This window comes from Bos taurus, chromosome 5 (assembly GCF_002263795.3).
Source record: "Bos taurus isolate L1 Dominette 01449 registration number 42190680 breed Hereford chromosome 5, ARS-UCD2.0, whole genome shotgun sequence".
Classification (NCBI taxonomy): Eukaryota; Metazoa; Chordata; class Mammalia; order Artiodactyla; family Bovidae; genus Bos; species Bos taurus.
The window spans coordinates 67,511,342-67,537,040 of NC_037332.1; the positions used below are offsets into that span (position 1 = coordinate 67,511,342).

At 44.3% G+C, this 25,699-nt stretch overlaps 1 protein-coding gene across 1 annotated transcript in view; it reads right to left on the reverse strand.

Moving 5' to 3' along the window:
• Nucleotides 1-1,863: 1,863 nt before the first annotated feature.
• The window catches only part of TTC41 (tetratricopeptide repeat domain 41), a 75,993-nt gene continuing 52,157 nt past the window's right edge, over nucleotides 1,864-25,699 (reverse strand). Inside the window, exons 13-15 of the mRNA XM_024992522.2 lie at nucleotides 21,315-21,448; nucleotides 2,639-2,768; nucleotides 1,864-2,547 (exon numbers count right to left, since the gene is read on the reverse strand). Coding sequence (XP_024848290.2) covers nucleotides 1,887-2,547; nucleotides 2,639-2,768; nucleotides 21,315-21,448 — 925 coding nt within the window. The 3' untranslated portion in view covers nucleotides 1,864-1,886. The remainder of the gene's footprint in view (nucleotides 2,548-2,638; nucleotides 2,769-21,314; nucleotides 21,449-25,699) is intronic.

A 25,699-nucleotide genomic window follows, 5' to 3' on the forward strand; every position in this document is an offset into this window, starting at 1 on the left:
GCCCAGCGGGCGGGCGGTCCCTGCGTCTGAGCACGTGGCGGCGCGGCCCGCCCCTCCGGCCGCCGCGGGGGCGGGGCCTCAGTTGGGGCGGAGTCCTGGAGGGGCGGGCCGGAGTCCTGGAGGGCCGGGCCGGGCCGGGCCGGGACCTGGGTGGGGCGGAGTCCTGGAGGGGCGGGCTGGGGCGGGGCCTGGGTGGGGTGTCCTGGGGCAGGACGTATTTCGCCAGGCAGGGCAGCAGCTTCCAGACACCCGAGACCACTAGCGAAACATGCTACAGTCACTTCTTGATCGTGTGACGCGCAGAGGTGGCTGTGCGGTAGCGTGAACGTCCCATCAGCCGAGGTCACATGAAATGGAGTGACTCTTTGCTGGCCCTGGACCACGAGTCGGGATCCCGGCGCCCTATGGCGACCCCGCAGCACCTTCCTGTGACTGTCCCCCGACCCTGGCTGTACGGACAGCGCGCCTCTGGCCCTGACTCCAGGAGGCGACCTCTCTGCATTTATGACCTCCACGGCCTGGACCTCCCCTGGATCGTGGGGACGGGTCTGGGAGGTCCCGCGTCCCTGGCTTGGATCCTTCCGGTGCCACCGAGGAGCCAGCATCTGGGCCCAGGTCCCACACGTAGGCCGATGCGCCTGACGGACACCCCCCCCCCCACCGCTGCATAGCCTGGCAGGCCAGTGCCCCCCGCCCCCCAACACACAAGATTTCTGGCTCGCGAGGGAAGCCCTCGGGACATCAGTCCCCCTGCTCCAGCAAACGCTCGCACGGCGCGGTGGATGGGTCTTCTCTCAGACCTACAAGTCTGCACCTGTTGTGTGCGTTACGGTTCCACCAAAGCCAAATAAACAGTAAACCTCACGACACGACGTTTCAGTGTCGACTGAATCAGACTTGGCCCCTGCGGGAAAGTCTGATGCGGCCCACCCAGAACCCAACTGAGAATCCCTGGACTGCGAGGGCTCGCCGAGCTACCCGGGGTTTCAGTGCAGTGCAAAGCAAACCACACTACCACCTGTGACATAGGTGGGGCACGATTTAAGACAAATAACCCAAAGCATTCCTGTATGCTTAAGTTGTGGGCTGAGGGGATCAATTGTTTTCATGGGAAAAGGTGGGCTCTGGGCTAGATCGTGACAGACAGTAATTACTATTCACTGAAGGCTTGCAATGTGCATTTTCTCATGCAGTCCTCTCAGAAATCCTAAAAAGTTGGCACTATAATTTCTCCCATCTTCTAAGTGATGAAACTGAGGTTAAGTGCAATAGTGCTGTTAAAGTCGCACAGCTAAGCCCATTCTTTCACTTGGATTCCTAATGTAATAGGTAGGATTTCGCTGGGTGATAAGCAAGAAGGAAGTCAATAATTAATCCTCAGCAGTTAACAGGTAATATCTTACAAATCACCGATAAAATGAGAGGCAATTAAAATGTTTAAGATAGATAAGGTATCAAATCTGTGGACTCTAGTACTTTAAACTAACTTTATGGTTTTAGTTTATTCCAATTTATGTCTTTCCTTATGTTACTTAAGAGATGCAGTGACAGCAATTATAAATTTTGTGTACATGAAACATTAATTCATAAATTCATAGACAAATGATAGTAAAAGTAACACAATTAGAACTTTAGAAACATTATCTCCACATATTTTTAGATATGGAACCCTGTGATATCAACAGTTTTCTACTTACCACAGAAATATGAATGACTTAAAAAGTGTTCTTTTTAGCTACAGTCAGTTACAATATTTCAAGGGGCTAAAAAATAAAAATAAAATCCCCGACCTTGATTATCACCAGAAAATATCTCATCGAAGAATTCTAAATAATGACAAGTCGAAAAAACTTACACAGAAGAGCCCATGAAAATCTTTATTAGTATCATTTGAGGTCTTCCATCAACTTTGTTTCAAACTGAGATCTTCTCTGCAAAAAACACTTGTGAGAAACTGAACTGTAATCTGGGCTATGAAAAAGCCACTTCTCTGAGATGAGCTCAGATACAGATTTCCAGGGATTATTTGCGCTAAGAGACTCTACCAGGGGATGCTGGTAATTTGCATTAATTAGGCCTTTTTCACTCTCACTTTTAGCTGACAAAATCTGTTGCCATGAAAGCTTTACTACACCATCCATTTTACCCAAAGGTAAAGTTTTAGAGGAATAATCTTTCTTTTTCTTCACTGCTGCTTTTTCCGGGCCATTCCATATTTCAACATTACTCTGTGTCTTCCATCGAGTCTTTTCCACAGCCGAAATGGAAACAATGGGTCTCAAGAGCTTTTTTCCTTGTCCTGAAGCATGTTTTGATTTATCTGAAATTGTCTCAGCCACCAAGTCCAAGCTTTTAGCCCCCTGTAGCTTATCTGCTTTGGTGCACATTGCTGAGCTCACCGTGTCTGAACTCTGAGCACTATGATAGTTTAATTTAAGCAAGTGCTCCAAAAATGAGGCGCCATGCCTAGGACCTTCAGAAGACTGCTGGCTCAAACCTTGAGGCCAATATCTCCTACCCCGAGTCCGCTCAATTTCCCTTAGAAGGCTGCAAAGGAATGAAAGTTGTCAAGAGGTCATTTACAGGACAAGAATAACCTGAAGTATACTTCTTGTTGAGACACAGAACAGAAACTCACTGTAGGATCCCAGGGATCGATGAATGAGAATATCCGAGGTAGGTGGCCCTTAAATCAAGTGATTTGTACAAATAGCCCACAGCCTCCATCATGACTTGATGACAGGAGTCACTTACCAGTAACTGACCTGCTAGATATTTGAAAATGAGAATATTAGAAATTTTTAAAAGACTCCTGGCTTCAAACATTTAAAGGGAATAAAAAGTATTCTTAAAAGTGGCACTGGAACATTACCTATTGTAGTATTTTTGCCAAAAACGTTTAACCTGAGTCTAATATCAGAAAACAATCAGATACAAATTCAAGACATATGGGACAGGGAGGGGAGGGTAAAAACTGACCTAGGCTCTTCAAAGATATCAATGTCAATGAAAGGCAAAACAAGTCCTACTAAAATGTTCTTAACTAAAGAAGGCAACCAAATGCAATGGAAGATCCTCAACAGAATTCTGGATCAAAAAGTAAACAGCTATAAGGAACATTTAATGGGACACTCTGGAATATTTGAATATGAACTGTAAGTAAGATAACAGTCTTGTGTAATGGTTAAATTTCCTGTGTTTGATAATTCCCAGTGGCTCAGCAGGTAAAGAATCTGCCTGCAATACAGGTGACACAGGAGATGCAGGTTCAATCCCTGGGTCAGGAAGATCCCCTGGAGAAAGAAATGGCACCCCACACCAGTATCCTTGCCTTAAAAGTCCTATGGACAGAAGAGTCTGGCGGTCTACAGTCCAAAGGGTCTTGGAAGAGTAGGACAGGACTGAGCCACTAAGCAAGCAAGAACTTCCCTGGTGGCTCAGACAGTAAAGGATCCACCAGCATGCGGGAGACCTGGCTTTGATCCCTGGGCTGGGAAGATCCCCTGGAAAAGGGAAAGGCAACCCACTGCAGTATTCTGGCCTGGAGAATTCCATGGACAGAGCCTAGTGGGCCACAGTCCATGGGATCACAGAGTCAGACACAACTGAGTGACTTTTACTTATGTATGGGAATGTCCTATTCTCAGAAGACACATGCTGAAGTATTTAGAAATAAAAATGTCACATCTGTAACTAACTTTCAAATAATCCAGAAAATACATATATATTTGTGTGTGTGTGAAAGGAAAAATACAAATGTGACCAGAATGTTAACAATTAGTGATCACAGATGGAGTATGTAGGTGTTCATTACACAGTGCCCTCTGCCATTGTCAACAATTAATATAATTCTCTAAAATATGTGAAAAGTAAAAAAAAAAATTAGTCAATTTGCAAGTGGTGCTCATTTATTCATTTTACCCATTTACAAGACTGCTTTTAAGGGGCTAAATTGATATTGTTGATTACAAACATAATGTAAGGCCAGTGCCTGTAGGGCACATTTTTATTCTAAATACTTCAGCATTTTTATTTCTAAATACTTCAGCATGTCTTCTGAGAATACGACATTTCCCTACATAAGTGAAAGTCACTCAGTTGTGTCTGACTCTTTGTCATCCCATGGACTGTAGCCCACTAGGCTCTGTCCATGGAATTCTTCCAGGCCAGAATACTGCAGTGGGTTGCCTTATCTGGATACTTGATAAGAGACTGAAAGTGAAAAAGTGTTAGTCACTTAGTCATGTCTGACTCTTTGAGACCCCATGCACTGTAGCCTGCCAGGCTCTTCTATCCAAATAATTCTCCAAGCAAGAATACTGGAATGGATAGCCATTCCCCTCTCCAGGGGATCTCCCTGACCCAGCGATCAAACCCAGGTCTCCTGCATTGCAGGCAGATTCTTTACTGTCTGAGTCACCAGGGAAACCCAATACAAGACTATTGAGTATTTAAGGGTAAAAAATACTGACAGATGGCCTAGCCAGCATCCCTGTATTAATACTAATAACAATAAACACTGCAATTTATGTAATTACCATCTATCCAGTGTGTGTAATCCTATAAGGTACAAACTATCATCACTTGTCTTTTTTTTTGTCATTATTAATGTAGCTCAGTCGGTAAAGAATCTGCCTGCAGTGCAAGAGACCCAGGTTCGATCCCTGGGGTGGGAAGATCCCCCAGAGAAGGAAATGGCAATCCACTCCAGTATCCTTGCCTGGAAAATCTCATGGACAGAGGAGCCTGGTGGGCTGCAGTCCATGGGGTCGCAAAGAGTCAGACACGACTGAGCAGCTAACACTAACATTAACACTCTCTTTAACAGGACACACATCCACAGGATTCAAAGATGAAAACGTATAAAGATGTGAAATAAAAAGCATCTCTCCCATCTTGGTCCCCATCTGTGCAGTCTTCTCCAAAAACAGGTGTTCTTTCAAAGAATATTTTGTGCATGTCACTGGCTTTTAAAGATGAGAAAACTGAAACAGGTCTAGTCATTCACTCCGGTTTGTGGTCAAATGGACAGACATTGGGGCAGCCTCATCCACCAGCCCATGCCCCTGACTCTATGTGAGGCCCCCTCTTCCCCACTCCTGGACTGACCTTCTGCATATCTGCACTGTGACTCTGTCTGCAGAGAGGTTCTCTCTGTAGCTCTGCTGCAGGGGTCATAGCACAGATCTCACAGTGCTTCTGCTGCTAATAGGGAGTTTCAGCTGTTGGCTCCACTTAGCAATCAATGGCTATTTTTCTTCTTTGGGAATTATTTTCATGACCCTCTATGAGGTTCTCAGTTGCCCCAACAAAGCTCAGCAGAAAGCACTTGCAAATTTCCCTGCTCAGGATGACCACGTTGTATTGGCCATGCGTGCGTGAGTGCTAAATCGCTTCAATCCTGTCCGACTCTTTGCAACCCTACTGACTATAGCCTGCCAGGTTCCTCTGTTCATGGGTTTCTCTAGGCAAGAATACTGGAGTGAGGTGCCATGCCCTTCTCCAGGTGGTCTTCCCAACCCAGGGATCAAACCTGCATCTCTTCCGTCTCCTGCATTGGCAGGCAGGTTCTTTACCACTAGCACCACCTGGGCCTGAACACGCCTTAAAAGGTCAAGTAGAAAAGCACAGAGCCAGAATGTCTCAGGTGCTGGCAGCTGAGCAAGAACTCATTCCTAGAGTTCCTGTGGATGCTGATAACCAGCACACAGACTGTTCCTTCTGCCCGAAGGCCCTTTAAGAGGTTCTGACTTGCTGGGAGGTTGAAACTGTCCCCCAGACCAGCTGCTGATGCCCCTGACACACTCTTTCATGCCTGTGCTCCCCACACTCCCTTTTGGCCACATACTTTGGCTCCTCAGGCCCCTTTACCCTTATGACCCATCTGGACCTGTATCGACAGCTTTGACCTCAGAACTTTTTTAAATGCAACCTATCTCTTTCTGGCAGCAAGCAGAGTAGTTGCCAGGAGTGGACATTCTTAGCTCAGGCCCAACCACAGTTCACCCCATCTTCCCCCAGGGGTGGTACCAACTGGACAGCACTATCCAGCTCGGTCAGTCCTTTCAATCCAAGTAAGAAGAAAGACCGGGATGAGTTCATTTGCATACAAAAGAGGTCACTGAACCTCCTGCCTACTTCAAATTTCCATTCTGGGGATCTCCCTGGTGGTCCAGCGGCTAAGACTCCAGGTCCTCAATGTAAGGGGTCCAGATTCGATCTCTGGTCAGGGAACTAGATTCCACATGCCACAACTAAGAGTTTGCATTGCCACTGCAAAGATGGAAGACCCCAACTGCTGCAACTAAGACTCAGGACAGCCGAATTAACTAATTTATTAATTTAAAAAATTTTTCATTCTGGATGGGGAGGGAACCTAACTTTCATTGCAGACTCTGTTGGTCGTTTTACATACAGCGTCTCATTAAGTCTTCAGAATAACCCTGTGGGCAGAGATGATCATCCTCTTTCTGCCATTAGACAATTGAGACTCAGAGAGCTCGTGTCCACAAGCTCAGAAAATAGCAGAACTGGGATTTAAACCCAGGTCCCGAGATCCAAGGACCATAACTTCTAGAAAAGGGAAAAGAGAACATTCTTCTCCCTCTCACATTGGTTCCTTAGGAGATTTTCTGTAAAACCACAACCAGGAAGGAAGCGTCCGTTACCTTTTCCACTGCGTACCTCCCAGCCACATCTGCCCTGTTTCCAAGGGAGAGTGAATTGGGGATGGGAGTGACGGAAGGTCCTAGGACCTAGCTTCCTTGAGAATCTGTTCTTGTATTTTAAACAATAAATTTTCCTAGTTCCCCCACCTTTTTTTCAGTGCTTAATAGTAAAAAATAAAGTGGCATCATTATTATTTTAGTATTTCCTCTGGAAATACATCTTTAGTATTTCCTCTGGAAAAAGAAAGTAAGATACCTTCTCCAAAGGCAGTCCTCCTCTTTTTAAGTAATCTTCTAAGGTACAACTTCTTCTAACCTTTAGTCTACTGAAATTTAAGCCTGTTCCTCTTGCTTCATATGGCTGGATGGCATCACTGACTAGATGGACGTGAGTCTGAGTGAACTCCGGGAGTTGGTGATGGACAGGGAGGCCTGGCATTGCTGTGATTCATGGGGTCGCAAAGAGTCAGACACGACTGAGCGACTGAACTAAACTGAACTAACTGAATAGGTAGAGTTTTATACTGCCAGTCCTGTGTTCATTTCCTCCCCAGGGCACACAACTATAATTTAGGCTGCTGTCACCAGGTAACAAGCGAAATTGCAGGGGTTTGTGGAGAGCCTCAGGAAGTTTTCCCTGAATGAGTACAGCCTATGGACCCTGCCCACCAACGAGCTTCCCCACTGTGCTTGGAGCAAATAGTTAAGAAGTGGAAACAATCACAGCCTATATTCTCTATCCAGAAGACAGGCTGCCGACATGTAATGAGAAAGGAGAATTATGCAGGATTTCAAGGTTCTCTGTTTAAACGTTCCTTTTGTTTCATAAGTATGACTAGGCACAGTTGGGCCCATGTAAGTATGACTAAAGTTTGTTAGAAGTCTTTCCATTTGAGAAATGAAGCTTGTTGACTCCTCCTTTCAATAAATGTGTGTCTATAAACAGACTAGGGAGGGGAAAAGCTGTCGATCATTGTCCCAAATGAAGTAATAAAAGCTTGCAATGGGATGTTTCCTTGCACTGTATTTCCACCCTATGCTGCTGCTGCTGCTAAGTCGCTTCCAGGCAAGAGTACTGGAGTGGGGTGCCATTGCCTTCTCCGTTTCCACCCTCTAGAAAACAATAAAAAGTTATGGGGATGTGGGGGTGGGGGAGGGGAGTGGATCTTTCCCTTTACCCTCCCCACTAAGGCCACTGGCTAGTCTGCTCAGAGGGACCTGGAAGCAGATGGCGGGCAGCGCCCTCTATCTTCTGCCCCAAGTACAGAGGGAACTCACTCTTCCAATTCAAGGGGCTGGGCCTCTGCAGACCCTATCTCTGGGGAGAAGGAACAGATGCATTGTTCTCTTTTACACAGCTTTTGTTCCTATCACTCTACCAAAATTTATGGTTCCCTATGACCATTCTTGGAGAAGGCAATGGCACCCCACTCCAGTACTCTTGCCTGGAAAATCCCATGGATGGAGGAGCCTGGAAGGCTGCAGTCCATGGGGTCACTGAGGGTCGGACACGACTGAGCAACTTCACTTTCACTTTTCACTTTCATGCATTGGAGAAGGAAATGGCAACCCACTCCAGTATTCTTGCCTGGAGAATCCCAGGGACAGGGGAGCCTGGTGGGCTGCCGTCTATGGGGTTGCACATAGTCGGACACGACTGAAGCAACTTAGTAGCAGTAGCAGCAGCAGCATGACCATTCTGCTGCTAAATGCAATGGTGTGTCTTAGATCTGGTGGTCAGTTCTCAGCCCCCTCCTTTCTTGGCATCCATGATTTTACTGATTCTCTGCTACCTCTAGAGCCATTCCTCACTTCTCGCTACAACACTTTCCTCAGCCCCTTTCTTTTTTTTCCACTTTATTTTTTTAATTGAAAGATAATTGCTTTACAGAATTTTGTGGTTTTCTCATCCCAGGGAGCCTAGCTTGCCCCCCTGAAGGCCTGGGGTCTTCTGCTGTCACCTAAAGGTTGTTTTGTAGAAGTTATTCCATATCTTGAGTTTTTGATGTGTCTGTGGGGAGGCTGGTGATCTCTCTGTCTTACTCCTCCACCATTTTCTTCCGTCTCTTTGGCCCATCTCCTAAGTTCTGTCTCCTGCCATCTTCTTGTCTTATATTCTTCTTGGCTCTTTCAACTCTTCTACAGGGTTTGCCCATCACCTGCGTACTAAGGACTTCTAAAGGTTTTTCTCCATTTCAGTCTGCTAGCTTCTAAGCACCATATTCTGCCTACTGAACATCTCCACTCAGATAAGAGATTCAAGTTCAACAGGCCCCAAATTAGCTCATCGTGGCTCCCATTCCACCTCTCAACTTTGTGCTTCCTGCCTTGGAATGCCCACAGCTCCAGCCACCCAGCTGCACTGGCCATGGATATAGCCATAAACTGGAGAAGGCCTCTGACTAGTCCCTTTCCCTCACCTGCTATATACCACATCAGGCACTGAGCCCTGTAGGATTTATCTACTAAATCACAAATACACGCTTTTCTATTTATCTTGGCCCTCTCTTAGTGAACACAGGAGAGTTTCCATTCTCCTCTTGATCAATTCCATCCTCTATTCAGCCTTGAGAGTGCTGGATCTAAAATGCAAAATCTAGGGACTTCTGTGGTGGTTCAGTGACTAAGACTCCAGGCTCCCAATGCAAGGGGGTGGGGTTCAATCTATGGTCAGGGAAATAGATCCCACATGCCACAACTAAGACCCAGCACAGCCAAATAAATAAAAATAAATAAATACTTTTTAAAAATAGGTAAGATTCTTCCCCATAAGACCACAAACTCCCAGACCCCAAAAACAGTAGAAAGAGTTCAGAATTTCAGGTCAGGTGCCTGGGTTCCAAGTAATAAGTCTACTGCTTACTAGCTGCAAAGTTCTGGAATGTCACTTGGTCTTTCTGAGCCTCGAGGATTCTACAATAATATCTAACTGATAAGATGCTCTGATAAGCTGTATTGGGATAAGTCATATGAAATATCTTCTATTTCCTCAGCTTTAAAATTGCTGAGTCATATCTAGAGTCCGTTTCAGGTTTAAAAGTTTAAGCTTATAAGGGATATTTGACATTCTCTTGCAACCAAGAGCATTTACAAATATACAACCATTGTATTGTATAGTATATAATATGTTATTGTACTGTATAACAATAATGTTAAAAATCATTCAACATATATAACATGTAAAAAAGAAGCTCTGCTAACAGACATAAACTGGATTGCTGGATTAACCAAGGGCCCTCTATTTCCTCTGTAGGACTTTCCACTCGATGCCCAGGACACATTAAAAGCCTGCACCTATGGGGCTCATCTCCACTGTGCTAGCATGCTTCTGCTCCTAACTGTGCAATTCTAACATAAACAGGACTCAACTGCATTTGTTAAGTCAGTTCACTTCAGTTGCTCAGTCATGTCCAACTCTTTGCAACCCCATGGACTGCAGCATACCAGGCTTCTCTGTCCATCAGAAACTCCCAGAGCTTGCTGAAACTCATTTCCATTGAGTCATTGACACCATCCAACCATCTCATCCTCTGTCCTCCCCTTCTCCTCCTGCCTTTGTTCTTTCCCAGCATCACATCTTTTCCAATGAGTCAGTTCTTCGCATCACGTGGCCAAAGTATTGGAGTTTCAGCTTCAGCATCAGTCCTTCCAATGAACACCCAGGACTGATCTCCTTTAGGATGGACTGGTTGGATCTCCTTGCTGTCCAAGGAACTCTCAAGAGTCTTCTCCAACACCACAGTTCAAAACCATCAGTTCTTCGGCACTCAGTTTTCTTTATGGCCCAACTCTCACATCCATACATGACCACTGGAAAAACCATACCTTTGACTAGACGGACCTTTGCCGGCAAAGTAATGTCTCTGCCTTTTTTTTTTTTTTTATTGAAGGATAATTGCTTTACAGAATTTTGCTGTTTTGTCAAACCTCAATATGAATCAGCCATAGGTATACATATATCACCTCCCTTTTGAACCTCCCTCCCATCTCCCTCCCCATCCCACCCCTCTAGGTTGATACAGAGCACCTGTTTGAGTTTCCTGAGCCATATAGCAAATTCCCATTGGCTATCTATTTTACATATGGTAATGTAAGTTTCCATGTTACTCTTCCTATACATCTCACCCTCTCCTTACCTCTCTCCATGTCCATAAATCTATTCTCTATGTCTGTTTCTCCACTGCTGCCCTGTAAATAAATTCTTCAGTACCATTTTTCTAGATTCCATATATGTGTGTTAGAATACGGTGTTTATTGTTCTCTTTCTGACTCACCTCACTCTGTATAATAGGTTCTAGGTTCATCTACCTCATTAGAACTGACTCAAATATGTTCCTTTTTATGGCTGAGTAATATTGCATTGTGTCTATATACCACAACTTCTTTATCCATTCATCTGTTGATGGATATCTAGGTTGCTTCCATGTTCTAGCTATTGTAAATAGTGCTGCAATGAATAATGGGATACATATGTCTCATTCAATTTTGGTTTCCTCAGGGTATATGCCTAGGAGTGGGATTGCTGGGTCATATGGTGGTTTTATTCCTAGTTTTTTTAAGGAATCTCTATACTGTCTTTCATAGTGGCTGTATCAGTTTACATTCCCACCAACAGTGCAAGAATGTTCCCTTTTCTCCACACCCTCTCCAGCATTTATTGTCTGTAGACTTTATGATGAGGGCCATTCTGACTGGTGTGAGGTGATATCTCATTGTACTTTTGATTTGCCTTTCTCTATTAAAGAACGATGTTGAGCATCTTTTCATGTGTTAGCCTTCTGTATGTCTTCTTTGGAGAAATGTCTGTTTAGGTCTTTTTCCCACTTTTTGATTGGGTTGTTTGTTTTTCTGGTATTGAGTTGTATGAGCTGCTTGTATATTTTGGAAATTAATCCTTTGTCAGTTGTTTCACTTGCTATTATTTTCTCCCATTCTGAGAGTTGTCTTTTCACCTTGCTTATAGTTTCCTTTGCTATGCAAAAGCTTTTAAGTTTAATCAGGTCCCACTTGTTTATTTTTGTTTTTATTTCCATTACTCTAGGAGGTGGGTGGTAGAGGATCTTGCTTTGATTTATGTCATTGAGTGTTCTGCCTATGTTTTCCTCTAAGAGTTTTATAGTTTCTGGTCTTACATTTAGGTCTTTAATCCATTTTGAGTTTATCTGTGTGTATTGTGTTAGGAAGTGTTCTAATTTCATTCTTTTACATGTAGCTGTCCAGTTTTCCCAGCACCATTTATTGAAGAGGCTGTCTTTGCCCCATTGTATATTCTTGCCTCCTTTGTCAAAAATAGCCCATAAATGCATGGGCTTATTTCTGGGCTTTCTATCTTGTTCCATTGGCCTATATTTCTGTTTTTGTGCCAGTACCACACTGTCTTGATGACTGTAACTTTGTAGTATAATCTGAAGTCAGGAAGCTTGATTCCCCCAGCTCCATTCTTCCTTATCAAGACTGCTTTGGCTATTTGGGGTCTTTTGTGTTTCTATATGAGTTGTGAAATTTTTTGTTCTAGTTCTGTGAAAAATGCCGTTGGTAATTTGATAGGGATCACATTGAATCTGTAGATTGCATTTGGTAGTATAGTCATTTTCACAATATTGATTCTTCCTACCCAGGAACATGGACTATCTCTCCATCTGTTTATGTCATCTTTGATTTCTTTCATTAGTATCTTATAATTTTCTGTGTACAGTTCTTTCGTCTCTTTAGGTAAGTTTATTCCTAGATATTTAATTGTTTTTGTTACAATGGTGAATGGGATTGATTCCTTAATTGCTCTTTCTGATTTTTCATTGTTAGTTTATAGAAATGCAAGTGATTTCTGTGTATTGATTTTGTATCCTGCAACGTTGCTAATTCACTGATTAGCTCTAGCAATTTTCTGATACTATCTTTAAGGTCTTCTATATACAGTATCGTGTCATCTGCAAACAGTGAGAGCTTTACTTCTTTTCCAATCTGGATTCCTTTTATTTCTTTTTCTTCTCTGATTGCTGTAGCTAGGACTTCCAGAACTATGTTGAATAACAGTGGCAAAAGTGGACACTCTTCTCCTGTTCCTGATCTTAGTGGGAACGCTTTCAGTTTTTCACCATTGAGAATAATGCTTGCTGTAGGCTTATCAAATATGGCCTTTACTCAGTTGAGATAGGTTCCTTCTATGCCCATTTTTTGAAGAGTTTTAAACATAAATGGGTGCTGAATTTTGTCAAAGGCTTTTTCTGCATCTATTGAGATGACCATATGGTTTTCATCTTTCAATTTGTTAATATGGTGTATCACATTGATTTATTTTCATATATTGAAGAATCCCTGCATCCCTGAATAAACCTAAATTGATCATGGGTTTTTTGATGTGTTGCTGAATTCTATTTGCTAAAATTTTGTTGCGTCTATGTTCATCAGTGATACTGGGCTGTAGTTTTCTTTTTCTGTGTTGTGTTTGTCTGGTTTTGGTATCAGGGTGATGGTGGCCTCATAGTTTGGAAGTGTTCCTTCTTCTGCAATTTTTTGAAAGAGTTTTAGAAGGATAGGCATTAGCTCTTCTCTAAATGTTTAAAAGAATTCTCCTGTGAAGCCATCTGGTCCTGTACTTTTGTGTTGGAGATTTTTGATCACAGCTTCAATTTCAGAGTTGTTCATAATTTATATTTCTTCCTGGTTCAGTCTTGAAAGATTGAACTTTTCTAAGAATCTATCCATTTCTTCCAGGTTATCTATTTTATTGCCATATAGTTGTTCACAATAGTCTCTTATAATCCTTTGTATTTCTGCACTGTCTGTTGTAACCTCTCTTTTTTCATTTCTAATTTTGTTGATTTGATTCTTCTCTCTTTTTTTCTTGATGAGTCTGACTAAGGATTTGTCAATTTTGTTTATCTTCTCAAAGAACCAGCTTTTAGAGTTTTATTCATCTTTACTATTGTTTCTTTCATTTCTTTTTCATTTATTTCTGCTCGGATCTTTATGATTTCTTTCCTTCTACTAATTCTGCTTTTTAATATGCTGTCTAGGTTGGTCATAGCTTTTCTTCCAAGGAGCAAGCATCTTTTTGTTTCATGGATGCAGTCACCATCCACAGTGATTTTGGAGCCCCAGAAAAGAAAGTTTGTCACCTTTTCCATTGTTTCCCACCTATTTGCCATGAAGTGATGGGACCAGAAACCATGATCTTAGTTTTCTGAACGTTGAGCCAGCCTTTTCACTCTCCTGTTTCACCTTCATCAAGAGGGTCTTTAGTTCCTCTTCACTTTCTGCCGTAAAGGTGGTATTACCCTTATTTGTTAGTCTAATTTTGGTAATTGACCTAAGTATGGTACACACTAGTAACATAAGACTGTGAAGTGAAAGAGAGCTGTTTTCTATGAAAAATAGTCTGAATGTTTTGGAATTATGAACAAGAAAACCGTAAAAGATTGAAGGCAGAAAAAGTCAACCGTTGAAAGGATCCTGCCCAGAAGTATCATAACTGCCTGAAGTTCTCATCCTCCAGAAACCCAAACTAAAAACTGTGGATGAGGCATTTTGAGAGATATGACATTCAATTCCAATCAGAGGACCCATTAAAAACAAAGATCTAACTTCAAATTTTAAAGTTGAGGCAAAGAATTACATGTATATGTTTAAGTTAAAATGAAAATGTAAAGTTTGTCGGATTCAGGGACCTCCTGCTAGCAAGAAGGGGACTCTGGCTGAGCCAAGCATTTTAAAATCAAATGAGGAAAAGAGGACTGACTCACCCCATTGAAAGTCACCCACTAGCGCCTTTGTTTAAGCTCTTCCAAGTATGACTGAGATACTTGGCATTTCTTCTGTAAAAGATTCCCAGAGAGAGGGGAGTAACAGAATGTTCATCTACCATACTTCATCCAAAATACACAATTCCATATACAACACTCATTAGGACAGAATGGAACATGAAAGCCACAGTTGTTTTTTCCTCCCACTGAAATGATTTCTCAATATGTGGATGTAAACATTTGTAAGAGAAGAAGAATTGAAGAAAAAAAGATTGTTCTGTGTCAAAGGTGGCAGAAAACAATCACAAAAACCCTCTCTCCATATCCGGGTTTGTCTTAAGTGTCTAGGACTAGCAGTTTTAGGAGATTAAGGTTTGTTCTTGAAACTGGATCAAAGTGGAGAGGAGAAGAGCTATAAAAGAAATATTGAACATAAAGAGATTTCATTTTTGAATAAGTGCCTCATGAAAATGTGATCAGAAGAAGAAATAAACCTGAGGATTATCACCCTCTCAGGAACCCACCGTTTTACTATGTCATTTGCATGCTTAGTCACAGTCTTGTCCAACTTTCTGCGACCCTATGGACTGTAGCCCGCCAGGTTCCCCTGTCCATGGGATTTCCCAGACAAGAATACTGGGGTGGGTTACCATTTCCTCCTCCAGGGAATCTTCCCAACCCAGGAACTGAATCTGTGTCTCTTATGTCTCCTACATTGGCATGTGGGTTCCTTACCACTACTGCCACCCGGGAAGCCAATTTCTTTTCCAATATGTGCTCAGTATAATCTCATGTATAAAATTGTCATGAGCATAATTAAAACATGAATGATCATTGCTGGATGCCCACTATTTTTATACCCCTTGGAAGATTATATTGTAGCCTATACATTGATTAAATGTAATAAAAGACTAAGGAAGATGCAGGTGCCAAGACTTTCAAGCTAGTAATTATCATCATTAATCTATAATCCAAACTGATATCTAAAATGTCCCCTAAAGATTATTGTTCTCAATAGGCTAAAATATAATTACAGTCACTTCTTTTAATGTTGTTATCCTGGAGCAGAGCCATCACTTCTATAGGAAAGCCAGGCAAATTGTGTAACCCCCTAGAAAGAAGCTGTCTATCCACTTCCCTCACACTTCCTGTACTGATAAGAGCACAGTGATAGACCCACACAGCTAGTACTCTTTCTGATGCTTTGAAGATACAAGGAATAAATGACAAGACTCTTGCCCCTGGCAGTTCATAGTCTGTTTGAAAGGTCAAAATACTCACAGAAATAGAAATGGGGTCAAAAATGGGTTCTTTGAGCTCCTTCATGACACTGGACATATAAGACGATTTGAGCATCTTGTGTGAGAAATCTCTGGTGATGACGATGCTGGAGGAATGCAGGACTCTAGGTTCCTAATACTCCCTGGCTTTGCAAAAACCCTGCAGCTCTTAAGGCAACATCCCAAGTCACTGACCCAGCCCTCAGGGCCTGTGACACCTCTCTGGTATCCCCCTAGTGCACCCTCTCCCCTCTACATTAGTTTCTGCATCCCAGCCCCATTGGTCCTTTTTGTTCTTCCCAATTTGCAAATTCTGTCCTCACTATCTAGATGACTCCTTTCCCTTCCCACCACTTACCAAGCAAGTCCTCCTCCTCCAGATTCAGTTTCAGCATCACTTCCTAAGAAGCACCCTCCACCCATGCCCCTCCATCTAACAGATCGAGGTCCCCCGTTAGTACTTGTACTTTGCCATGATAGCACTTTGCCAAATTGTAGCCCAACCATTGTGTGTTTAGCTATCCAACCGCCATCTCTATTGTGGCATTTTCCACAATTGCAGCTAAACAGTCTTGTATTTATTAATGGTTGTGTGACAGCTTGTTGGCCTCAATGTGAGCTCAGTGAAGATAGTGTGGGTCTACCTGTCCTTCTCACTGCTCTGTCTCCAGGAATTAAAACAGAGATTGTCATCTAACAATCTCACTGGCCAAACTCTACTCAGGCTCTCTGAGCTTTTTCAAGTAGGCTTGACTTTGGGGCTTCTATGTTCATCTCTATAGAGTCCAATTCTTCCAATCAGGAAGAATCCTGCTAAGTAAGTTTAGCCCTCCTCCAACCTGATCACCCTTGGTATCTAGGCAGATTTCTCACCTTCCACCACTTGCCAGGTGATGTCTGAAGCCAAGCCTGGCTTCATGCTTGGATAGAGGAGCCTAGTGGGCTACAGTCCATGGGGGTCTCAAAGAGTCGGACACAACTGAAGCGACTTGGCATACAAGAAAGCATCATATACCATAGTTCTCTTTTTTCCTCAATGAAACAACTCTTAAAGAGGATTGCTTTGATGACTAATGTTCAGTAACACTTTTACTACAGAGGCCTCTTGACTTCTTTAAAAATGACTAGTGATGAATCCCAGCCACATGTGGCTCTGGCTTCCTTCTTATTTTATGGAGTCCCTTGGGCACACTCCCTGTAGATAGGCTTTTTTCATTAAAGGTAGATCAAGGGGATCACTGGGGCTTCCCTGATGGCTCCAGATGGTAAAGTATCTGCCTGCAATGCAGGAGATCCAGGTTTGATCCCTGGGTTGGGAAGAACTCATGGAGAAGGGAACAGCTACCCACTCCAGTATTGTTGCCTACAGAATTTCATGGATAGAGGAGCCTGGTGGACTATGGTTCAAAGGGTCACAGAGTCAGACACAACTGAGCGACTCACACTTTCACTTTCTCAAGGGGATCACACTATGCCACCCCAAAGTAGGCCATGCTGACATGGGACATATGAGCCGAGTTATTTGAGTTCCTAGGATCCCTTCTGTGCCTGAAACCAGAGCCTGTCACAAGGACTCAAGTGTTGTAAGTCCCCTCCCTGGGGCAACAGGAAGCCAGCACCACACCCAGCCAGACATTGTCACAAACTGCCATATCATCTATTCTCCTAAGGATCTATTTATGCTTCCAAAGAGTCATCTGCCCTCCCATGAGTGCCCTTTCCCCGCCTCCCTCTCCCCTAAGTTAGTACACAGATCGCAAGTTCAAGCCACCTCTTGGAGTTGTCATTCCTGAGTGTGTGTGCAAGTGTGATGCACACACAAATAAACTTCTGTTTGATTTTTCTCTTGTTAATCAATCTTTTAGCTTCCCTGGTGGCTCAGCTGGTAAAGAATCTTCCTGCAATGCAGGAGACCGGGGTCCAATCCCTGGGTTGGGAAGATCCACTGAAGAAGGGAATGGCTACCCACGCCAGTATTCTGGCCTGGAGAATTCCATGGACTGTACAGTCCATGGGGTCGCAAAGAGTCAGACACAACTGAACAACTTTCAGTTCACTTCACCTCAATCAATCTTTGCTGAGGCTAATTTTACAGGGCCCCAGCAGGAGAACCTAGGAGGGTAAAGGAAAAAAAATTTTTCTCCTTTAGAGTTTTGGTGACAAACGTGGAATTCTATCATCCAGGGCTCCTTACTAGGTCCAAAAGCTGCAATTTAGAGATCCTGGGCCTCTGACAAAAGTCTGTTGAAGACAATATTTCTTAACAAAATAGGCTCTCAAATTTCTGCCCACAGAGTCAGGTGGAATTAGGGTGGTGAAAGTCAGTCTTTTCAATTTAATTTTCAAGCTCAGCCAGGGACCCTGAGAGGATGGAGGAAAAGTTTTTCTACCTCCACGTAGGAAAACCAAAAATATGTCAAAGAACAAATGATTCCAAGGTCTCTATAAACAGTCTATTTCCCTCCCAAGGTCCTCCTCCTCTTGTACTGAAGATACACATCAGCTCTCACCACCAGGGACTGCAACAAAAGCACAAGAATCCTGCCTTGACAGCTGACCTAACCACCCACAGTGTTCCTGTAAGCCTGGAGCAGGCCTTCTGCAAAAGGAATCAACTTCAATCACCAGTGGGAGAGAAAAATAATAAAATGATGGCGAGAAAGTGCTCCTTACAGAAAAATACTTCCTCGGAACCACACTGAACCACACTGAAAATGGACTGCAGAACTGAAACATACCATGAAGACTTATTTAAGACATCACCAAATATGACAACTGCCATTACAGAGGCCCTGTTGCTGCTGCTGCTAAGTTGCTTCAGTCATGCCCAACTCTGTGCAACCCCATAGACAGCAGCCCACCAGGCTCTCCCGTCCCTGGGATTCTCCAGGCAAGAACACTGGAGTGGGTTGCCATTTCCTTCTCCAATGCACGAAAGTGAAAAGTGAGAGTGAAGTCTCTCAGTCGTGTCCGACTCTTAGCGACCGCATGGACTGCAGCCTACCAGGCTCCTCCATCCATGGGATTTTCCAGGCAAGAGTACTGGAGTGGGTTGCCATTGCCTTCTCCACAGAGGCCCTGTTATCAGAAAGCAAATGAATACATTATATTTTCATCATAGACAAGTCACCAAAACTGAGAACAAAACATAGGCAACCAGATCAGGTAAACTAGTTCCTTTCCCACTAACATTCTCTAGATTTGCATCTACATTTTCTCTTTACAAACATAAATCTTTCTTTCATGTACTCAGCATGGAAACCCTTACCTGAAAAAAAAAAAGTATACACACACACATGGGCACACTCATTCCTAAATCTACAGAGTGAAAACAGAAAATATTCTTTCCCTGCAGATATCAAGAATTTTAAGCCTTTTTTGTCAGTAAATGACTAGGCTGAAAGCAATCCTGTTTTATTGTAATATGGATGCCAATCGTACCTGCTGGGGAAAGTGGCTGGTTTAGATCAGGGTTTCTTTGTCTCAGCACTATTCTCACCTTGGACTGGATAATTTTCACTGTGGGGGCACTTTCCTGGGCACGCATGATGTTTAGCAACCACTCCGGCCTCCACTGACTAAATGACTAACACTCTCCACCCCCAGCCATGACATCAAACATTTCTCCAGCTTTTTTGTCCTGAGGGTCAAAATCAGCCTGTGTTGAAAACAACTGTTTAAAGCTGAAGTAGACTGTCCTGTGGCGATGAGATTTCAGAGCTCTGAGAGTGTTTCACAATTTTTCTAGTTGTGGCATTTACAGAAACTGCAATTTCTAGTGCAGCCTGCTAGAAGAAATCAACAAAGCTGCCCAAGGGCGAAGAGATATCTATTTGACCATCATTGAACCCTCTCTCTAAGTGAACCTACTCCTTGGAGGCACAAAGGTTGGCAAGTGCTGTCTATCGGAATCACATCCCTGATTCCCCCCAGCCCACCTTCCTGCGCTGGCCTGTCTCCAGCTGACTACCAACCAGCATTTGCAGCCTCCAATTCAACTCTCATTCTCCTCCATTCCCAGGTTTGGTGGTGATGCTGTAGGAACATGACAGAATTCAACATGTGACTATTTCCAAAACATGGGAATGGGCTACTGAATGCAATAAGTACTGAGGCAGTAAAAGATGTGGTCCTGTTACCCTTGTCTCTGGCAACAGCAGAGCCTGGAAAACAGGCCCTTTGTCTCAGAGGCTCTCAGTTCTTCAACAGTGGCCCTTAAAATGTAAGTAAATTCCACCTAACTGAGCTAGTAGGGCTTCCCACAGGGTGCTAGCAGTTAAGAAACCACCTGCCAGTGCAGGAGACAAAAGAGACAGAGGTTCGATCCCTGGGTCAGGAAGATCCCCTGGAGGAGAACATGGCAACCCACTCCAGTATTCTTGCCTGGAAAATCCCATAGACGGAGGAGCCTGGTGGGGTACAGTTCATGGGGTCATTTGTTGATGTTGGCAATTTGATCTCTGGTTCCTCTGCCTTTTCTAAATCCAGCTTGAACACCTGGAGGTTCACAGTTCATATACTGTTGAAGCCTGGCTTGGAAAATTTTGAGCATTACTTTACTAGCGTGTGAGATGAGTGCAATTGTGTGGTAGTTTGAACATTTTTTGGCATTGCCTTTCTTAAGGATTAAAATGAAAACTGACCTCTTTCAGTCCTGTGGCCACTGCTGAGTTTTCCAAATTTGCTGGCATATTGAGTGCAGCACTTTCACAGCATCATCTTTTAGGATTTGAAATAGCTCAACTGGAATTCCATCACCTCCACTAGCTTTGTTTGTAGTGATGCTGCCTAAGGCCTCCTTGACTTCACATTCCAGGATGTCTGGCTCTCACTAGGTGAGTGATCACACCATTGTGACTATCTGGGTTATGAAGATCTTTTTTGTATAGGTCTATGTATTCTTGCCACCTCTTCTTAATATGTTCTGCTTCTGTTAGGTCATACCATTTCTGTCCCTTATTGTGCACATCTTTGCATGAACTGGATTAGTGCCGTTATAAAAGAGACCTCCAGAGAGCTCTCGGGCTCTTTCTTCCACTATGTGAGGGCCTGCCAAGAAAACAGCTGTCTCTGAACCAGTAGATAGGCCTTGAGCTCAGTTGCTCAATCCTGTCCAACTGTTTGCAACCCCATGGAAAGCAGCCCACCAGGCTCCTCTGTCCACAGAATTTTCCAGGCAAGAATAGTGAAGTGGGTTGCCATTTCCTACTCCAGAGACTCTTCCCTACCCAGGGATCAAACCCACATCACCTACATTGGCAGACAGATTCTTTACCACTGTGCCACCTGAGAAGCCCAAGATAGGCACTCACCAGACATTTAATCTGCTGACACCTTGATCTTGGACTTCCAAGGCTCCAGAACTATGAGAAATAAAATTCTGTTGTTTAACCCACCCAGTCTATTCTGTTATAGCAACAGACTAAGACACTTATCTAATGAGGGAAAGTAAATAAGCAGCAAAAAAAAAAAAAAAGAGAGAGACAGAGAGAGAAAGTTGAAAATAATATGGAACAGGAGTTGCTGACTTCAGAGATGAAGACTGTTTAAAAATAAGCAAAGTATGCAAGTGAGATGGAGGGGAAAGTCATCTGCTTCTAATAGAAATATGTCAAAGCAATTACCTAATTTACACAAGGTATCACTTAGGCTAATGCTCAGTTGATTCCTTACGAGTGAGGAGTTGGCCAGAGTGCCCGCATTTTCCTTTATTTTTATCACTTGTTTATAATATTCAATTGCTTGCTTCCTTTGGAATCTAGAAAAGAGAAATTTAATCAAAGTTTTGCATCGAAGAAGCATGGCGTTCATCCATGTATCCAACAAACATTCATGGAATGCTGGTGCTGGGCCCCAGGTGCAAAGATAAGGAAGACTAACCTCTGCCCTCAGAGAGTGTCCCCGGGCAGAAGGAGAGATTGGAGAGTGAAACATAGGACCAACCACTTGTTAAGAGTATTGAGTGGGAACCTAGGAGTTTGGGACTTCAATATTGAAGCATTTTCATTAAGACTGACGTGGTTCAGGGACTTCCCTGGTGGTCCAGTGGCTAAGTCTCTGTGCTCCTAATGCAGAAGCCCAGGTTCGACCTCTGGTCAGGGAACTAGATCCCACATGCTGCAACTAAAGATCCTGCATGCTGCAAATAAGACCCAGCACAGCTTAATAAATAATAAATAATTTTTTTTAAAAAGAGTGATATGATTAAATTTGCTTGTTAGAAACTTCACCTGGGTGCAAGTGAAGTAGCAGATGACAATTTATGCAGTGAGACCAGTTGGTCCAGACAAAGAATGATGAGGGTCTGAGCTAATGCAGTGGCCACAGATGTGACAGGAGACCTGCTAAGACTTGGCATCACATGGAAGGTAGTGGGCCTGGTGCCAGGAGCCCTGACATCCTCTTGGGCAGTAGGATGACGAGGTTAGGAGCTAGAGCTCTGAAGTCAGGCGGGCTTGGCAGTGACACAGTGGTTAGGCATCAAGGCTCCTAAACCTTGGTTTTCTCATGTTCTCAATGAGGATAACAGACCTGTGGTGAGGATTAAGTGAGAAAATGTATGGAGTGTGTTTAGCATGGTGACTGATTATAATAAATATCACCCAGATGAATCATTAAGATGCTGCCCTGGGGTCTGCACTGGGTGACATGGGAGAAGATGCATTTTCTCATGGAGAGGGGGTGGATGTGTTCACTGTTGATAATGTTCACTCTGAACTGCCCTAATATGCTGGCTACCTGAAGGGAGAGGGCCAATGGATGCACATGTGTGCAGCTGATGATGGAGGTCTGAAGAGACAGAGACAAGAAGCCATCGCCTTACTGAATGCTGGCTGCAGCCCGAGGCACAGGCAAGGCTGGGGCACTGTGACTGAGACATGCAGAGTTCAAGAACTGAACCCAAGAGAACACTGCCATCTGGTCGAGAGTTGGGAAAGAAAGAGAAAACCCACAAGAGAACCCGAGAAGGTGTCATCAGAGAAGATGGCCATGATGGAGGGTAGCTCAGAAACCAGGAGAGCACAGTTTCAGGAATGACTGATGCTGTCAAACGCTCCCAGAGCAGAGGACCCTCAAGATCAAAGTGCAAAGACACAGAACTAGGATGTTCCTGATGACATTCATAAGGATGGACAAAACAGAGCTGGGTGGAGGGAGAAGGTGAATGACATCAACAGGAAGTGAGGCAGTGGAAACACTTGTCTGTGGAGGGCACACAATGAAAAGACGGCTGCTGCTGAATGGATTCAAAGTTGAGAGACAGCAATGACATTGACTTCACTGAGAATACATCCCTGTTTCTCTTATGACCCTTTGTTCATCTTTCTCCTTCCTGGGGTACAGGGGGTTACTTCTAACTCTGTGATTTGACCTCATGTATCCATCCCTACCTATCCCCACTCCCCAGGGCCCTCAGGACCCTCGGATTATTTCTGTAGGGCATGAGAGCTGTTTCAAGAGCCCCTGACCACCAGGAGACAGGATCTTCATATGTCTGAGAGGTGAGCTGAGTCCCACTGCAAAATATTTCCTGGTCTTAACCAATGTGGAAAATGAGGTCACCTGAGGACAACCTTCAGCAAGGAAAAAGGCTTCTCGGTCGTTTCAGAAGGTTGACCATTGACAATGACGTCTGGAAAGAAGGACACCAAGTATGGTCAGCTCCTCCAACGCAGAGGCCACGCGCGTGGAACAGCAGCAGGGTTCAGGGTCCCGTGAGTCACGAGCCGCCAGCCCTGGATTTGAGATGGGGCAGCCCAGGCCTAGCGATGACTCAGTCAGTATGCTACGTGTTTAGATTTCTCTTTTACGAGGCAATGGTTCTACTGTCAAGCCTTTTGCTTCTCTAAAGAAAGGCCTGTTCTCTACTCGCAGTCCTGGTCTTAAGAGGAACAAAAGGAGGTTTATGTGGTGTCAAGTGCCTGAAAAATTCCCTGCTGGGGAGCAAAATAATAATACTAAGAACTCAATTTATCAACTCTTTCAGTGTGCCAGGCATTCTGCTCAGCACTTCACACAGAGGATCTCTCAGTTCTCAGCATCGTTCTGCGAGGAAGAGACTGTCACTGCTCTCATTTAACCAAGAAGGAGATGAATGAGACACCAACACGTTAAGTATGTGCCCAGGCTCTCACTGTTACCAGGCGGTAGAAACAAAATTTGAACCGAGGCAACTGAACCCCAGAGCCCAACATTTCAGCACTGCTATAGAGCACTGGTAACGACTCTTAGAAGCACCTTTACTGGAGCTAGTCTTTTTTTGTTGTTTATTGGAGGATAATTGCTTTACAATGTTGTGTTAGTTTCTGCTGACAAGAAAGTGAATCAGTTATGTGTATACATCTCTCCCCTCCCCCATGAGCCTCCCCACCCCCCACCCCAATTCTCTCCTTTTAGGTCATCACAGAGCACTGAGCCAGCTTGCTGTGCTGTCCAGCATTTTCCCATTAGGGACTACTCTTTGAAAGGTAAATACTCTTGGAAAGGGCTTCCCAGGTGGCTCACTGGTAAAGAATCCACCTGCCAATGCAGGAGATGTAGGAGACACAAAATCCCTGGGTCAGGAAGATCCCCTGGAGGAGGGAATGGCTACTCACTCTAGTATTCTTGCCTGGGAAATCCCATGGACAAAGGAACCTGGCAGGCTGCAGTCCATAGGGTCGCAGACAGTCAGACACTATTGAGCATGCACACCACTCTTGGAAAGGGTTAATAGTGATCTGCAGTTCAATGCCAGAGATGACTCATGTCATATTCTTCTTGGGAGCAAAAGCCAGAAGAGGTCCTCTCCCTGGTGTAAGTAACATGCTCTCCAGGATGGCAGACAGTGGAAAGTGAAAGGCAAGGCAGGGAATAGGGAGGAGAGGGAGAGGCTGCAAAAGCAAAACCTCAAAACTTTATAATTTCACTTAGAGCATCCCTGACCCTTCAGTCAGCTCACCTGTGTGTGAAACAGTGCAGGCCAGGCCGAAGGAAGGGTGTGATGGACTCTCTGTGGACTCACAGAGAACCTTCGCTCACACCAGCCTGTCAAAGGAAGACGTGGTCTTGCCTGGCAGGTCCTAACAGGAATTGGACCCTGAGGGTGATAGCTACAACCTGCTTTAAAACACAGGTGCTGACAGAGTCTCCTGACCAAACTCTACGCAGGCTCTCCTGAGCAGTTCCCAACTGGACCTCAACTTCTGGCCTTCTGTGTTCATCTCTGCCTTGTCCGGCTTCAGCAAGGATCCTGCTCAGTCAGTTCAGCCCTGCTTGATACCTGATTACCGTCCTTCTCCGATTCCTCACCCTCACTGTCCCACAGTGACCTCTGCTCCCCCCGACCTGCCTTAGCAAGAATCCTGTTAGATCAGTTTACCCAGAGTCTACCCCCACCCCGCCCTTCATGTCTCCTCTTAGTAACTGTCCATCCACTATGGATCACCCCCCTCCTCCACCCAATCCTTCTTGATTCAGAGCTGAGTCCTGTCTGTCTCAACTGCAGAACCCCACTTCGGGGGTCCATATGCCTCTCATGAAAGGTCTGAATAAAGGCTGCCCTACCTTTCTTTAACAAGTTCTATGAATACAGCTTTAGCAGTGCCTTGTATGAGGAGCTGAGGAAAGCCCCACACATGGCAAGAGAGCAAGAGGTCTTCCCCAGCGAGGAGGGGTATCAGGACAGCGCAGTGTGAGACAGCAGCAGGCTCTTGAACAAAACAGACCAGCAGGCATGATGCTACAGACCCACACTCCACAGAGGCCTCAAGCACAACCCCTTTCCTCACAAGACCCAGGAGTGATACTGGGAGTGTGACCCCGTACTCCTTTTTACTTTTCCTCCTGCCAAAACCTCTACATGGTTTGTGAGCTAAGAGTGCCTTTCAAATTCATGATGCTCAGTGTCCTAACAAATAGATCAGGGCGAAATCTCAGGCCTGGTGAGTCTCTCATTTTCTGGACAAGGCTGGAGCCAAAGAAGTGAGATACCCCTATGAGTGAGTACAGATCTCCCTGCCAAACGTGG